At 46.7% G+C, this 16,124-nt stretch overlaps 1 protein-coding gene across 27 annotated transcripts in view; it reads right to left on the minus strand.

Moving 5' to 3' along the window:
- The window catches only part of KCNMA1 (potassium calcium-activated channel subfamily M alpha 1), a 746,603-nt gene that overhangs the window by 725,893 nt on the left and 4,586 nt on the right, over window positions 1–16,124 (minus strand). The window contains exon 2 of one of the 27 annotated variants that reach the window (XM_027596090.1): window positions 2,521–2,603. The exons of the other annotated variants lie outside the window; for them this stretch is intronic. Within the exon in view, the coding sequence (XP_027451891.1) occupies window positions 2,559–2,603 (45 nt within the window). The 3' untranslated portion in view covers window positions 2,521–2,558. Of the gene's footprint in view, window positions 1–2,520; window positions 2,604–16,124 lie in introns of those variants that run through there. 27 annotated transcript variants of the gene reach the window in all.

A 16,124-nucleotide genomic window follows, 5' to 3' on the forward strand; every position in this document is an offset into this window, starting at 1 on the left:
GTTCCCAAAGACAGACCCTCATTTTCCAAGTAAGAATGAAACCATTTGTTCTTTCGTGCTTGCATTTAGTCAAAAAGCATCTTGTGATGCTGGACACTGTTGCAGGTTGCTAAGGAAACAGAGATAAACATAAAAAGTTTTCGGTCTTGGAGTTCTCAACGTGGGGACAATATTTCAGGCAAATTTGCCCAGGACCTCAAGTGCCCCAAACACTATGGATGCAAACATGGACATACAGTCCCAGACTTCAGGAATGCTACATTCCAGCAGGGGGAAAGGCATGCCAGCCATCCCTCTGGAAATTGGGTAAACTAGAGTAGAGAGTTAGGGAAAACAGAGCAACCGCCTAAGTTACTGTCATGGTTCATCTTAGGAAAACAGTGCCCAAAGGGGACCAAAGTGAAATAACAATCATAATCAACACTTAGACAGCACTTGTTATGTATCAGGTGCTACTCTGAGAAATTCACACATATTATATCCTCCCAACAAATCCATGAAGTCGTTGCTATTATTAGTCCCACTTTCCAGGTGAGTAAACTGAGACACAGAGAGGTTAAGCAACTTGCCAAGGGTCTAAAAGTCACCAAGTGGCAGAACGCTGATTTGAGCCGAAGCCGTCTGGCTCCAGAGGGCATGCTATCGATGACAACACTGAACAAAGTGAGATGAGAGATGCTCATCTGGACATGTAAGTTCGGGTCTGCCGGGTTTTAGAAAAGTAACCACATTATACTCATGTTATTCTTCACGTTTGGTCCCCCGTTGTCTCAGCAATGAACTCGAACTCACTCTGCTTAAACATGAAATCTGAAGGGGGGTGGAATGGAGTAGAGTGAAGTGACATTTCCAAGGGAGAAGCACTTCACTACAGGGAGGAAGATGAGGGACCTGGGAACCAGCCTCTGCCTCCATCCCTGTCATGCTCTTGATGGTCCAGGCAAAGAGCCACTCAAAGTAATATTCAAAGTGGAAGACAGCTGAAGGGCAGTCACAAGGCAGGGCACAGGCAACCGCTGTCAATGCACCCCCTTACCATGGTGGAGAATGAGGGGCAACCCCATCTGATGACAGCCAAGACACCTTTGATCTCTCTGTTCTCTTTGGAATGTAGAGAGATGGGGCAATTTAGCCCCTTGGTGTCTAACAAGTGTTTAACAAGGAGAGTCGCTTGCAAGTTGAAGGCAGTGACAAGGCTTTCCGGAGCCAGAAAAGTCTGGGTTGGAATGGAGCCCTGCCACTTATGAACGGACACCCCTTGGCCAAGTGCCATAACTACTCCAAGGCTCAGTGTTTGCGCATCTATAAAATGGGGGCAAGGGTCATAATACCTACAACATGGGCTTTTTGAGAGGATTAAGTGACATAAGGCACGTGGAGTGCCTAACACCATTTGTGACACCTAGCAGCACCCAGTAAACATCCAGTAATATTAGTGGGTCGTAGTAATCAACGGGAGAAGCCCTCACCCCAGTTTTCCCCCAGCATGGCCACTCTGGAGCCCCTTCTGGAGTATGGGTATTCTCCAAACCCATCTCCTACTCCTCCTGGCTGCCCTGCTCCATTTCCCAGGACCCCTTGCTGTTAAGGTACTATGTGACTAAGTTCTGGTCAATGGACTGGGTGGGTAGAAGTGATGTGAATGGCTTCCAGGACGGCTCCCACAAAGCCAGCCCTCATGATCTTTATTTCTCACTCCCCATCTGTCAGGTGGATGCCGAGGATTCAGCAGAGACCGTCAGAGTCCCCTAGAAGATGGCAGGTCCATCCACAGGTAGAAGGAGCCAGGTCCCCGAATGACTGCATGGAACAAGTCCCCACCCCATCCCGCCCCACACACACCACTAATGGCACTTTATATGAGCAATACATACACTTCTAGTGTATTAAGTCATTGACATGTTGGGGTTGCTTGCTACAATAGCTGGCCTAGCCTGACTAATACATGTAATTAATCATGCCTCCAGATGGACTCATAGGTCCCTGTTGGCTCGCTGCTTCCATGACCGCTGCGTGCACCAACAGAGTCTGGATACCATAATACGGTTGCAGAGAGAAATCAGCAGCTGTGACTGGTTAGGCATGGTAAGCCATGAGGAAGAGCAAGCAGCAGCAACTCAAGAGAAGTAGTGGAAGGACCGCTAGTCTAGAAGAAACGAGACAGCCCAGCAGCAATATCACCTGTGCTCATGGTCAGCTATAGGTTCTCCATGAGAACAGTGTAGTGCCCTGGAAATAGCATGGTCTTTGAGGCCGTGTAGACTAGAATCTAGGTCTACCCATGACTTCCTTAGGAAAATAAAACTCCCCGAGCTTCAGTTTCCACATCTGCAAAATGTGGGTAACAGCCCCTTCCTCCGTGTTCTGTGGCACCATGTTGGTATCTTGAAACGAGCCATGGTGGGCGTATTTACACGGTAGGAGTTGACAAATGCTACAAACAGGGGCTTTCTTCCTAGAGATTAAACACTCACCAACACATCGATGGATAAACAGGAGTCAGCTAAGTGGAACGGGAGAGGAAGGACGAGGAAAGCGAATTCCAGGCGGAGCGAAGATCATCTGTGACATGAAGGAAGTCCTATGTGGCTGGTTCCAGAGGGCTGGAAAAAAGAGAGGCTAAGAGGAACCCAGAGAAGGGGCTAGGAGCAGATCTGGTAGAAGGACCGCCCTACCTGATAGCTATTTGTTCTAGTCATCTATTGCTGCATAACAAATCATCTCAAAATGTGGTTTAAAACATTTTATTTTGTTTATCAATTTTAAGACAGGAATTCAGGAAGGAATGCGCTAGCTGGATCATCTGTGATTGTGTCAGTTGGGGTTGGAGGACCCATTTCCAAGATGGATTCTTCCCACCACGTCTGGTGCCTTGGTGCTCCTTGGAGAGTCTCTCTCTTTACCCCCCAACTCCATGTGGCACCTCAGCCTCCAAGCCTGTCCCTGTGGCTGGGACTTCTCACAGCATGGTCTCAGGATGATCAGATGTCTTCTACATGATGGCTGGTTTTTCAAAAGCCAGTGTTCCAGGAGACCAAGAGGGAAGCTGCAAGGGTTCTTCTGACCTAAGTCTCAGAAGCCCTAGAGTCATTCCCACCTCATTCTACTGGTGACAAGTAAGTCACAGGCTGGATTCAAAAGCAGGGGAATACCCCAGAGCATGGATACCAGGAGGCTTGGTTTGTGAAGGGCCTTCTTTAAAGACCAGCCACCCCACCATTACTGATTGGCAGACATGCACCACCTACTCTCCAGGACCACCGGGAGGAGGCACAGGTCAGAAAAGGAGAACTACCAGCCCTGCACACAAGGGGCAGCAGAGGCATGGTGCTCACCCAGGATGGGCCAGACACACAGTGGTTGAGTGTCAGAGGGCCGGGAGCAAGGCCCGGCAAGTGCAGAAGGAGGCTTCCCAGGAAGGGGACACTCCCAGCAAGTGAGCCAAGCCTCGAAGAATGGGGGAGGCAAAGTGGAGAGTTAAAAGGGAAGGAGTGAGCCATCCCTGAGGTCACACCCGGCCTTCTACCACACCTGGACCACCCATGGGCCAGACCAGGCCACCTGCACATTCCCCAGAACAGGCATGTCACTCAGCCCAGCAGTGGTCAGGCAGCAACAGAGCCAAAGCAGCTCCTGACTGTGCCAGCCCATCACCACCCCCACGAGCCTGTCCCCTGCACCAGGGCTCAGGGAGGGGCCCTGGAGTGTAGACCTGTTTACTCTGGCTCGACCTCCTCACCCAGAACCAGCAGGCAACACAGCCAGCAGAAAGGCCAGTTATGCAACCACCCTCGCAGCAGCCTGCCAGCCCCAGAGATCCAGCCTGGCCGCCGGGCCCGGAGTGAGCCTGCTGTGGCCTGCCGGCCCATGCCTGGGCTCTGACTGCCATTTTCCATAGAGATGCAGGATGCTCTGCTGACAAACACCTGGGGACAGCAGGGGCCGTGGGACGGAGCTAAAAATAGCCCAGCTGGCAATGGAGAGGCCCTTTCCAAATCCTCTGGATCCCGTCATTCCTCAGGCACGGGCCCTAGGGGCACACACAGGCTGGCCCCCAAGCATTCGCCCTTCTCCAAGGCTTGTGCTGAGAGCAAGTGGGGGGGGGGGACCTGGGAGCCCTCCTCCGTCACGTCGGGAGCTGTACAGTCGTCAGAAGTCACGGAAACAGCCTGTCCCGGAGCTGGGCCAAGGGATGGCAAGGCTGGGTCCGCCTTCACACCCCCACATCCCCAGTGGTCTCTGTCTGGCCACCCCCTTTCTGACCAATTCTCAGTGTTTGCCACCTTTTCCGGACCTCAGGTCCTTGATGTTTCTCTTACTTGTTTGGCCACTAAGAATTAAGGGCCTTGCTGTTTTTAATTTCTCATGTAAGTGTATACAGCCGAGCTAGACACCTAGAAAAGCCACCTGTGTGACGTGTGGGGTGCACACTGCACAATTCCAGGGGCATCGGTCATGACTATGATGTGAATGGTGCCCCTTGGAAGCAGGCAGTGTGGCTACTGGCATTGCCCAGGAGGAAACAATGCTTTACACAATTCCATATCCTTGGGGAAAGGACAGCCATGCTAATAAAGACTCACAGACTGACCACTTCGTCTCCTGCTTCCAAATATTCCATGCGCGGGGTCTGGCAAACGCAAGGCCACAATACCCGATGGTCTAGAAAGAAATCCATATTGTGATACAATAATGTATTTCCAGGCTGTGGAGGTGGAGAGTGGCAAGGAATCGATCTTTCTAAGTCAAGGGAAGATTCATAACCACTGAATGGGTTAGCACTACCCTCTTCTGAGTGCACAGATTAAATTCTCTGCCCCACCAACATCTGAAATGTGCTTTATTTACAACAGATTGGGGAATTCAGATATCGTTAGATGTTTTTCACAGAATTCCCATTCTTTTAATAACACGGTTTCAGAGTTTCAAATATGAGCAAATAGCACGTGGGAATAATAAGGCATCATGTCACATCAGGATGCTTACATTCACAGTTTAATGATAAGGGTTTGCTGGTGGGTGTCAAACGTTCCCACTCTTCCTGCACTGCTGCAGGTGCACGCACAAATACACACATACCATACACACCTCAAGTTTTTAAAAATATGCTTGAATTCTGCATCCTACTAACATCTCCTGTGCATGTGTTAATATCAAAAATAGTAGTTGTATTCAAAACTTCAAGGAAGACTGATACCCAGAAAAATGCCCCATATTTATTCTGTGCCTCCAAATACCCCCCAACAGGGAGATATGGCACATGTGCCATAGTTCATAAAGTCTAATTATGTATTTATTATCTGATATGAATCTCATAGCAGCCCTAGAGTTGTGCAGTGAGCAACCTGTACAACTGCACACAGCATACCTGCCAATCAAGTAGAGAAAGGGTGATGATCCCATGTTCCAGCAAGGAAATGCAAGACTTAGAGAGATTAAAAGGACTAGATAACCTTTAAGGTTCATTTCTATCCTCATAGTATAGAATTCCCTGAATTTTCTAAGGGATCTCACACCTCATTTAGGGATGGTGCATGAGTCTCCACACACCAGCTCTTTTCAGTTCTACCTATGCCTACATGTTTTCCCTCACTCTTTGGCACAGATGAGCTGAGCAGAGCCAACCTACCACTACGGGAGGTAAACCTGTAGGTGTACAGGGCAAGGATGAGACACACAGGCTCCACAGCCCGCCTTCCTGGACTCAAACCTGGCTCTGCCCCTCACGTGTGTGACCCGGGGCAAGTTACTCAACCTCTCCATGCCTCAGTTTCCTAATCTGTAAAGGGACAGTAGTACCGCCTATTTTACTGGGTTGTCGTGGGAATTAAATAAGATAATGCATGTAAAGAGCTTAGAAATAACCAGACACACAGTAAGCACTCAAAGTCTGTTATCCAAAATTTTATAGATATACAGATACAGATGTTCTCTGTGCCTCAGTATTCTGATCTATAAAATGGGGATTATAAACATGGTTACTCCATAGGACTGTTTTGAAGGTTAGGTAACATAATAAACATAAGGAGCGTATTAAAACAGTGCTTGATGCATAATAACTACTCTAAAAAAAAGTTTATTTTTTTGCCTAAGAAGTCAGTTATCCCGGTACACATAGACTTACCAAAACAAAAGCACCAGTAAGGGATCCATGGCATGCCTGAAGAGGAGGAACAAATGGCCAAGAGAGACTGTCTGAGAGTCCACTGCTGTTGGCTACAACAGGTGACAGACAGGATGTATTAGAGATTAGAGGTCTTTGTTTTAAATTAATTCTTCCTGAGGTCAGGAAGTATACAGAGGAGTGTAGGTGAGGTAGGGAGGAAAGAACGGACCGCTCACTTGCTGGTTTCTCTTTTCACCATTAGAATCCTTTGAAAGCCTTGCCTCGCATTTAAATAGCATCATCCCCTGGAGATCGCTGTTTCAGCTTCATTACCGTCTGTGTTCACAGAGTACAAATAGAAACCTTTGTGATTTTATTAGTTTCCATGCAACTCAGGAGAGATTTGCATGATAACATTTCAGCTCCTGACTTAAAGAAGGGACCAATTAAAAATATAGCGCTTGTATTGCCTGTCACCAGAAAATGAAAAGATATCCAGAGTTTTAAAAATCTCTGTCATATCTGGTTCATGGCTACAAATCAACCATTCAGTACAGCAGATCCAATATCTACCATCTCAATTTTTAGTTTATCTTTGTAAGAAATACTTGCAGGATGTCTGCACCCCCTAATATGAGCGTAACGACACTACAGAAAAATTTAAAGAAGTATTTTTGCCTAGGCTTCATCGAGTCCTACACAATCACCAATTCACTCAAGTATACCCAAAAGCTACGTGGAACCCTGCGGATCTGTGAAGTGCTAGTGTAATGTGTCTGTGACAAGTTAAAATGTAACACGTGGCCCCCGGTAGCATGATCCAATTGATGTTATGTAACCTAAGACTATTCAGTCAGATCTGATGTACTAGCTGCTCACAGTTTGGGGGTGGGGGGGGGATTTCATTTCAGAAGTTATTGAATGTGTGGGGATCGTCCCTTCAGACCCTTGCTCACTCCTTTGCCACAGAAGCTCTGATCAGCCCATCCTGGCTTCTGGAGGCTAGAATGCTCCATGGAACAGAGCCAAGATGAACATTCTCACTCCAGGGTTGCCTTCTGGGGCAAGTCAAAGAAAAGCATCGAAGTAGGTTGATTTGCACGACCTTCTCTTTAATGAGAGGTTTCTTTTTATGCCCAACCTCCACAAAGCCAGCATATCACAGTGCACCACTTACAGTCTATAATCTAAGACGTCTTCGACCTTGCCTCCACACCAAAAATTAAAACTGAAACCTAAACAATGATGTGGCTATTTCCTTAGAAGTAATAGCAGAGTCACAAAAACCTACTTCTGAGAACTTTTTTTTTTTTTTAATGACAAGTTTGAGGGTATTTCCAAAAGGGTCTATGTCCTTAGACTGTAATTCTTAAATATGCCACCACATCAAAGCCAGTATTGACGTTCCGGGGACACATCAATCAGATTTCACTCTTGCGATTTATAATAGAACCAGAGCTGCCCATTGGCCTTGAATGATTTGCTCTTGGGTTCTTCATCAGGTACAAATGATAACTTTAGAATCTGATTGAAGAAATGGCTATATATTGAAATCACTGAGTCAGAGAACTTGTTACATATAAGAAAACTGAGGCCCAGGGACAATGACCTGCCTGAGACAACAGAGCCACTCATATGTCAAAAATCAAAACTCCAGCAGCCTTTAACTTTACTCTAAGAATAGACACCATTAAACCAGACTCCTCAGGCAGAAGCAGAGTTGTTCCATCGGCTCTCAGTGTGGATACCACCTAAACCAAACAAAGCCAGGTTGGGTACTTCTCATGGGACTGCCATTTACCAACCTTAGAGGAAAATTACTAGCTGCCCCAAGGACAAACATGAGCACCACAGTGAAGAATGTGTCTGGAAAGAAAACGTGCCCAAAGATAATGGGGGGAGGTCATCTCCAGGGGGTAGGACTTGAAGGAATTTTTTTTCCTTTTTTTTTTTATTGTGGTAAAACAGGCATGGCAGAGACCTTACCATCTTAACCATAGTAAGTGTATAGTTCAGGAGTATTAAGTATATTCACACTGTTGTGCAGAATGTTTCCATCTTGCAAAAGTGACACTTTGTACCCATTAAACAACTCCCCATCTCCCCCTCCCTGTAGCCCCTGGTAACCACAATTCCACTTCTATCTTTATGAATTTGACCATTCTAGGTACTTCATTTAAGCAGAATCATACAGTTTTTGTCCTTTTGTGTCTGGCCCATTTCACTTAGCATAACATCCTCAAGGTTCATCCACGCTGTAGCACGTTTTAGAAACTCCTTTCTTTATAAGGCTTTATAATACTCCATTGCATGTATATAGTACATTTTGTTTTTTCATTCATCTGTCAGTGAACATTTGGGCAGCTTCTACTTTTTGGCTTTTATGAATACTGCTACTATGAACATGGGTGTGCAAATATCTTCTTTTGGACTTGTACCCAGAAGTAGAATTGCTGAATCATATGGTAATCTAATTTTTTATTTTTTTTTTTTGAGGAACCACCATACTTTTATACACAGTGACTGCATCATTTTATATTCCCATCAACAGTGCACAAGGATTCCAAATCCTCGCAGCTTAGCCAACACTTGTTACTTTCTGGGTTTGTTTGTTTGTTTAATAGTAGCCATCCCAGTAGGTATGAGGTGCCCTTTTTTTTCCCCTAATGCCTTGCTGTACATTTCTACAATGAACATAGAGTACACTTACTCTATGTTGAGGATAAAAGTATAGTACACTTACTCTATGTTGAGGATAAAAGTGTAGGAGTACACTTACTCTATGTTGAGGATAAAAGTGTTAAACACTGAAGTTAAAAAAGAAGTCTTATGGATGGATGAAACACTTGAATGTAAGACCCAAAACTCCTAGAAGAAAACACAGGCGGTAAGCTCCCTGACATCAGTCTTGGATTTGACACTAAAAACAAAGGCAACAAAAGCAAAAATAGACAAGTGGAACTACATCAAACTAAAAAAACCTTTGTAGGACAAAGGAAACCATCAATAAAATGAAAAGACAACCTGCTGAATGGGAGAAAATATTTGCAAATCATATATCTGATAAGGGGTTAGTATCCAAAATACATAAAGAACTTATAGAACAAAGGAGAAACAAAAGCAAACAATCTGATTTTAAAAAAATGGGCAGAAAATCTGAATGGACAGTCCTCCAAAGAGGACATCCAGATGGCCAACAGATAGATTAAAAGATGCTCAACATCACTCATCATCAGGGAAATGCAAATCAAAACTACAATGAGGGGCGCCTAGGTGGCTCAGTCAGTTAAGCATCTGCCTTCTGCTCAGGTCATGACCTCAGGGTCCTGGGATCAAGCCCCACATAGAGCTCCCTGCTCAGCAGGAAGTCTGCTTCTCCCTCTCCCCCGCCCCACTCATTCTTTCTCTCCCTCTCTCTCTCTCTCTCCAAATAAATACTTAAAAAAAAAAAAAAAACAATGAGCTATCACTTCACACCTGTTGGAATAGCTATTATCAAAAAGACAAGAAATAACATAGCCAGGAAGTGGAGAAGAGGGAACCCGTGTGCACTGTTGGTAGGGATGTAAACTGGTACAGCTACTCTAGAAAACAGTATGGCAATTCCTCAAAAAATTAAAAATAGAATTACCATATGATGCAGCAATTCTACTTCAGGGCATTTATCCAAAGAAACCAAAAACACTAACTCAAAAAGATATATGCACCCCCATGTTCATTGCAGCTTTACTTACAATATGCATGATATGGAAACAACCTAAGTGTCCACTGATAGAGGAATGGATAAAGAACATGTGATTGATAGGTAGCTAGATACACAGACAGACAACTGAGTATTATTCAGCCATAAAAAAGAATGAAACTTGCCATCTGCCACAACATGGATGGTACTGAGGGCACTATGCTAAGTAAAGTAAAATAAGTCAGACAGAGAAAGAGAAATACCATATGATCTCACTTACATGTGAAAGATAATGGGGGGTCATCTCCAGGAGGAATTTTTTCCTTTTTTTTTTTTTTTTATTGTGGTAAAATAGGCATAGCAGAGAACTTACCATCTTAACCATATTAAGTGTATAGTTCAGGAGTCTTAAGTATATTCACACTGTTGAAAAAAAACAAAAACAAAAAAACTTCAAAGATAAGAGAACAGATTGGTGGTTGCCAAAGGCTGGGAATTCAAGGTGTACGAAATAGGTAGAGAAAGATACAAACTTGTTGTTGTAAAATCAGTAAGTCATGGGGATGTAATGTGTAGCAAAGCAACTATTATTAATAAAACTGTGTTGCATATTTGAAAGTTGTTAAGAGAATAAATCTTAAAAGACCTCATAACAAGAAAAAAAATTCCTTAACTATATATGGTGACAGATATTAACGAGACTTACTGTGGTGATAATTTCACAACATATAAATATCAAATTATGTTGTATGCCTGAAACTGATGTAATACTGTATGTCAACTATACCTCAATTAAAAAAAAAAAAAGAAATCTTATGAGGAAAACAGTGTTGCACACGAACTTGAAGAAAGGATGCCATTTTTAAGACTGAAACAAACCACTGACTTCTCTTGTGTGTTCAGCTAAAGACACCATTCCTACACCCTTCAAGAATCTTACACCTGGTCAGCTGTAGCTGACACAATTCACGGGAGAAATGGCCATAATTCATAGGTAGCTAAAACAATTCCTGGGAGCACTTTCTTAAAGCATTTTATAAAAAGTGCTCCCAGATGCACAAAGAAGAAAAAAAAAAGTATATAAAGCTGTTGCCAGCTACTGTTGGTCATGAAAATCCCCAGCACCTGGGTAAACCCTGCTTCTTCCAAACCTTCCTACAAGCCTAAGAGCCCTTTCTCTGAGTTCTCCACTGGATTATCATTGGATACCCACTTTTCCCCTCCAGAGCCATAAAAGGTCTATACTCCAAAGTCACATAAAGGGAAAACAAGTTAATGCAGCAACTACTCCCCAAAAGGGGCAGGATTCTGCTCCTGTGTAATAGGCAAGCAAGGAAGATCTCCACAGAGCCTGTGACTCCCAGTATCTGGGCCACCGGCCACCCAGGCTCCATACTACCAGTTAGCTAGACAACACTTCTCACTGGAAGGGCTAAAATCTTCCAAAGGTGAAATCATTCTTTCTACTGTTCTTTACATAATGCTTCACTCCTTGGGGGTGAGGTCACCTACTCATTGTCATGACTTATTCATTAAGACAAAGGTGCAGGAACTAAAAACAAAATCCATCCAATCATATATTTCTCAGAAGAGAAATCCTGTTTTTCATTGTGTGAACATCTCCCTCTACCCCCTACTCTCCCTCACCTTCTCCTCTTGCATGTTCTCTTTTCTGGTTTCTTTCTGTTCCACAGAATAGGAGAAATGGCGACAGTAATATATGGAAGCCCAGGGAAGAGGTAAGGTGAGCAGCTGGGAGGAAGTACCCTCGATCCTAAGAAGCAGCTCTACTTAAATGGTACAAAAAGAGGGTCCAGATCCAGATCTGCTCTCTCTCCTTCGGGAACAGCCGACACCTAGAAAGCAGAGTCCAACTCAGGCGTCTTAACAAAGGATCCGCACTCTACATCTGGATTCCTGGCATGGCCCCAGAATCACATCTGCTCCCAGCCAAGTCCAACACTAAACTGTGAAGGGAGCTAAACTTTGGAACACGGTGCATGTGTCATTGACAAAGAGGTAACTTAATGGCCCAGGGACAGCCAAAACCTCCACCCACAGCTTCTAACAAGACCAGACACATTCTGGAGGGCAAACTATCAGAACCAACAGCCAAAATGGGCCACTTTCCAAACTTTGGGGAATGGGACAAGGAGAAACCTTACAACCCCAGGTGAAGGACACCAGGAAGTCATCAAGAGAAGAAGAAAGTAGCTTGAGAGGGGATAGAACTATGGGCATTCTACCCCCCCAACAATATTGCTGACATTAACCACCACCCAACTCTGAGCCTTCCTGGGCTGGATTTAGAACCTGAAATCTATTATCCACCAAGATTTGTTCTGTGTGTCATGGAAACAGACCAGAAGCAAGACGGGTTAGTGCAAGGAGAAGGATCTTTCCATTCATTCCAAAGTGGGTTGCCCTCTGTGGAACAGCGGCCTCAGAAGATCATAAGCACCCCCATCCCCAGTGATGACAGGGCACAGGGCTCCCAGCCCTGGCACTGGGGAGAAGGTAGGACCCAGGCCCTAAGTCTCCCTTCCACCTCTATGACTTTGTAATGCCAGGTGCTTCTAAGTTAGCGAGATCAAGTCCCTGTTTGCTGTCCACTAACCCGCCAACTTCAGTCTCTGTTCCCAGACTTGGCAGGAATCGCTATAGAAGAAGGGAAGGAAAGCAGGAAGGAGAGAAGAGAGGAATACAGGCATTTCCGCTAATTACCTTTGAAATGCCCAGAGTAAACCAGATCTGGAGCCCTCAGAAAACCAGGTAGGGAGGCCAATGAAACAGCAAGGAATACAAAGTGAACGAGATGTCTTAAATAATTTCACGTTTGGCCATGTAAAAAAGCATTAGTCATACAGGTAATGAGATCTTACAGGGAGATGAGGATGTTAAGTACATCCATTCTGGACCTGGAGTGTCAATTACATTTCTAAATTGGCAATTAGACAAAGACAATCACCAAATAATGCTGAAAACAAAGCAAATTCCATCTTGCATTATTCTGAAGCTGCCCTTCCCCCCCCCCACCTGACTCATCCAGCTCACAAACAGCTGCTCATCATGAACTAAATCCTTGCTAGCCACTGGTCAAGAGAGACTGGGTGGCACAAATAACTGAAACCCAGGAATGACTCAAACATCATCGTGTCACCAAATCAAACCCCTCCCTTTCACCCAGACTTTCTCCCTAGCTTCTAATGAATTAACCAGAAAAAGCAGCAAAATGTATTTGCGCCTACTAGACTCCCACCCGGCCCCCAGCTAACCACCATAGAAAGGGCCTTCCCAACATATATGTGTGCTTGTGTTTAGAGGACTCAGTTCCTGCCCTCGGGGGGTTTGCAGGCAACTCAGACACCAGACATGAGCACACCCCATAAGAACATAACTGGTAAGTCACAACTGGGTCTTATTTTTCCCCTAGCACCAGCTCGGTTTCGGGCACATAGTACGTATGTACTTACCAGGTCATAAAAGCAAAATCAACAACAACAATCGTAACCATAACATTATCTGAGGACCTATTCTGTGCTAAGCCCTTCTTCATTCTGGCTGAAGATGCTTTTGGCTGGGAGTTTACTCCAGCTTCTACTCTTTGACAATGGAACGCCATAAACAGCACATCTCAAGGAAAAAGTCCCTGAGAATAGGAGCTGCAAACAACCGTGCTAAGGTGACAAAAGGAGCTACTTTCCATTTCACCTGCCAGAATCCTTGAGAAGAACAGCTGGAGGGGGCACAGCACAGCCCCCGCCCCCACCCCCATCTCCCCCACACTCAGGATCTGTCTTGAGGCCAATCCTTTTAAGTTGACCCCTCCATTTGGGAAGGCCCACCCAGGCCCCTGCGGAATATCAGGCTGGCAGTTTTGCTGCCCCCTGACTTCAAACACCCCGGAGGGAGTGGCCAGCAACTGGCTTCCTGGCGCATCACCACAGTGCAGCCCAGGCAACACCATGAGCCTTTAATTTTGCAAGAAGGTGGTTTGGCTGAGTTGCCACCCTGGACTTCGGGAAGCCTCACCCCTTGCAGTGTTGACCGACTGGCGAAAGGGAGAGCCCGCAAGTATGAGCCAGCAACACACACCACACCCTGTGCATCCACAGAACGCGGCTCTGGCCACCACAACCCAAACCCAAACCAACAGTGCTTGTGGGTTCCTTGGGAGCAGGTACCCGAATGGTTGGCTGTAGCAGGAAGGGCCCAGACTGAACCACAGCAGCGCGGAGGGGCCTGAGCCACGTCTTCTCTACCTGGCTGTCCTGGCAACAGGGAATCTTCCTCGTCCCACCCCTCCCCTGCAGCTCTAGAGCTGGGAATTTCCATATTCAAAAATAGGCTTTTTTTTTTTTTTTTCAGGGAGGCACTGACTGGAGGCTGAGGAGTGGCCCAGGTCCTTGCTCCTCAAAGTAGGGTCTGCACAGCAGAGGCACACCCGCCCGTCTGGTCAGATGCGCAGAACCTCAGGCCTGACCCTGGGCCTTCCGAATCACAAGCTGCGTTTTAATGCTCCCCAGGTGATTCATATGCATATTAAGGTGTGAGAAGCCCGCGCTCCCAACCTCCCCCCGCCCCCCCCCGGAGCAGATCAACAGATGTTCTCTCCAGCCCTCGGAGGAAGAGCTCTGATATCCCAACTGAACACTCCTTGAGACTCCTACCCAGAATGCTAGGAACCCCCTGCCTCTGAGGCTGAGATTCCTTCCCTGTGTGCCCGGGGCCAGGATTCCACCCACTCAAGAGAAGCATTTCAAAAAAGGAGGCACTTTCAGTCGGTCTGCTCCCTGCCGGAAGCAGAAAGGCTGTGGAATTTCAGAGCTCCCGCAAGAGGCCTGACCTTGCCTGACCCCTAGACACGTCTCCACGAAGGGCAGGATTCCCCGCAGGGTCCAGGAGCTGCAACGTCACTGCATAAACACAGCCCTCCCCACCACCCCCACCCCCCGCCAGGGGAGCCACAGAGGCAGCCCTCCAGGGGCTCCACCGCTCTGAAGGCCCGAGGTGGTGTTGGCTGCTGTGATTCACAGGTTAGCACGGCCACTGCCACCATGAGCTGGGACACCCCCGCTGCCCACTTTGGGCAAGAGGTCCTGCCACCACACTCCAGGGCCAGCCTGTTTCAACAGCACGCTTCTCTTGCCCTGGTGAGACTAGAGAGAGAGACCCAAAGCAAGCACTTACTCCCCAACTACCAGGCACCCAGTGAATGTCCCCACCCAGGGAGGAGGACAGTAGTAAGGCAAACAGGGGGCCCACTTGGCCTTACCCTTGGAATTCTTTCTGCCCCATGCCAAATGATAGGGCAGCTCTTCCTGCCCTCCTGATGCATGTTGGACAAGTCCAGGCACACCTGGATACGGAGTCAGCCCAAGGCTTTAGGTCACCAATGTCCTCTTAGGAAAGTCTACAAAATAGGGCTAGAGAGAGTAGCTACCCCACAGGGCTGTGCTCTATGACAACCCCCAATTTGTGGATGAGGAAACTGAGGCACAAAGCAGCAAAGTCCTTGCCCAAGGTCACAGGCTGACTCGGGTACGGCACAGCAGGCTGGACAGCTAAGCAAGTCTGCTCTATGGGAGGTCAGGTAAGCGCAGTTTCACCAATTTCTCTACTACAGGACGTCCCCAAGCCTGGGATGTGACTCTCCAAGGGGGCGCTCAGGTGTGCCATTGACTCACAACGTTTTTCACGAGGTAAAGGGCAAGTGCTCCACAGAACACACTTTGGGCAACACCGCTCTGAGGAGAGCTGGTGCTGGTACAGAGAACCCTGGCCAGGAAACTGTGACATCATCAAGGGAACAGGTCTGTGAGCTCTGGACTGGGGTAACAGGGATGGACGTGGTCCCTTCTCAAAGGTATGACGCTGGCCGGCCCCTGCCCTCCTACCAAACTGTTCACATCTTCTCGGTCTACCGCTCCTGGAGCCAGACGGTGTCAACACTAGTCAACACTAGTCCACCAACGTCCCCACCATCCAAAGAGCAACCGTCAAAACACACAGCCTTCCCTGGCTGCCCCGCCCCAATCCTCCAGCCCTGCAACAGCCAAGAGCCATGAACCCAAATTTCAGTCTGACCCTAAGTGGTTGTTGGACCCAAGGACAGGAGACTTCAGAGCCTAGAGGTTCCTTTTGGCTCAAAAAAGTTCTACTTGTTGTAGTCTGTGCCCCTCTGGGGCCAAAAACGTTCAAGGAATCAAGGAGAAAACAAACTCACCACTTTGTGGAGCTATTTACAGGAAGCCTGCTTAGTGCCAGGCATTTGCTGGGTACTATATACCCATTATTGCTACTCCTCATAAGCATCCTACAAAGTAAGCCTCATTA

The sequence above is a fragment of the Zalophus californianus genome, chromosome 15 (assembly GCF_009762305.2).
Source record: "Zalophus californianus isolate mZalCal1 chromosome 15, mZalCal1.pri.v2, whole genome shotgun sequence".
Classification (NCBI taxonomy): domain Eukaryota; kingdom Metazoa; phylum Chordata; class Mammalia; order Carnivora; family Otariidae; genus Zalophus; species Zalophus californianus.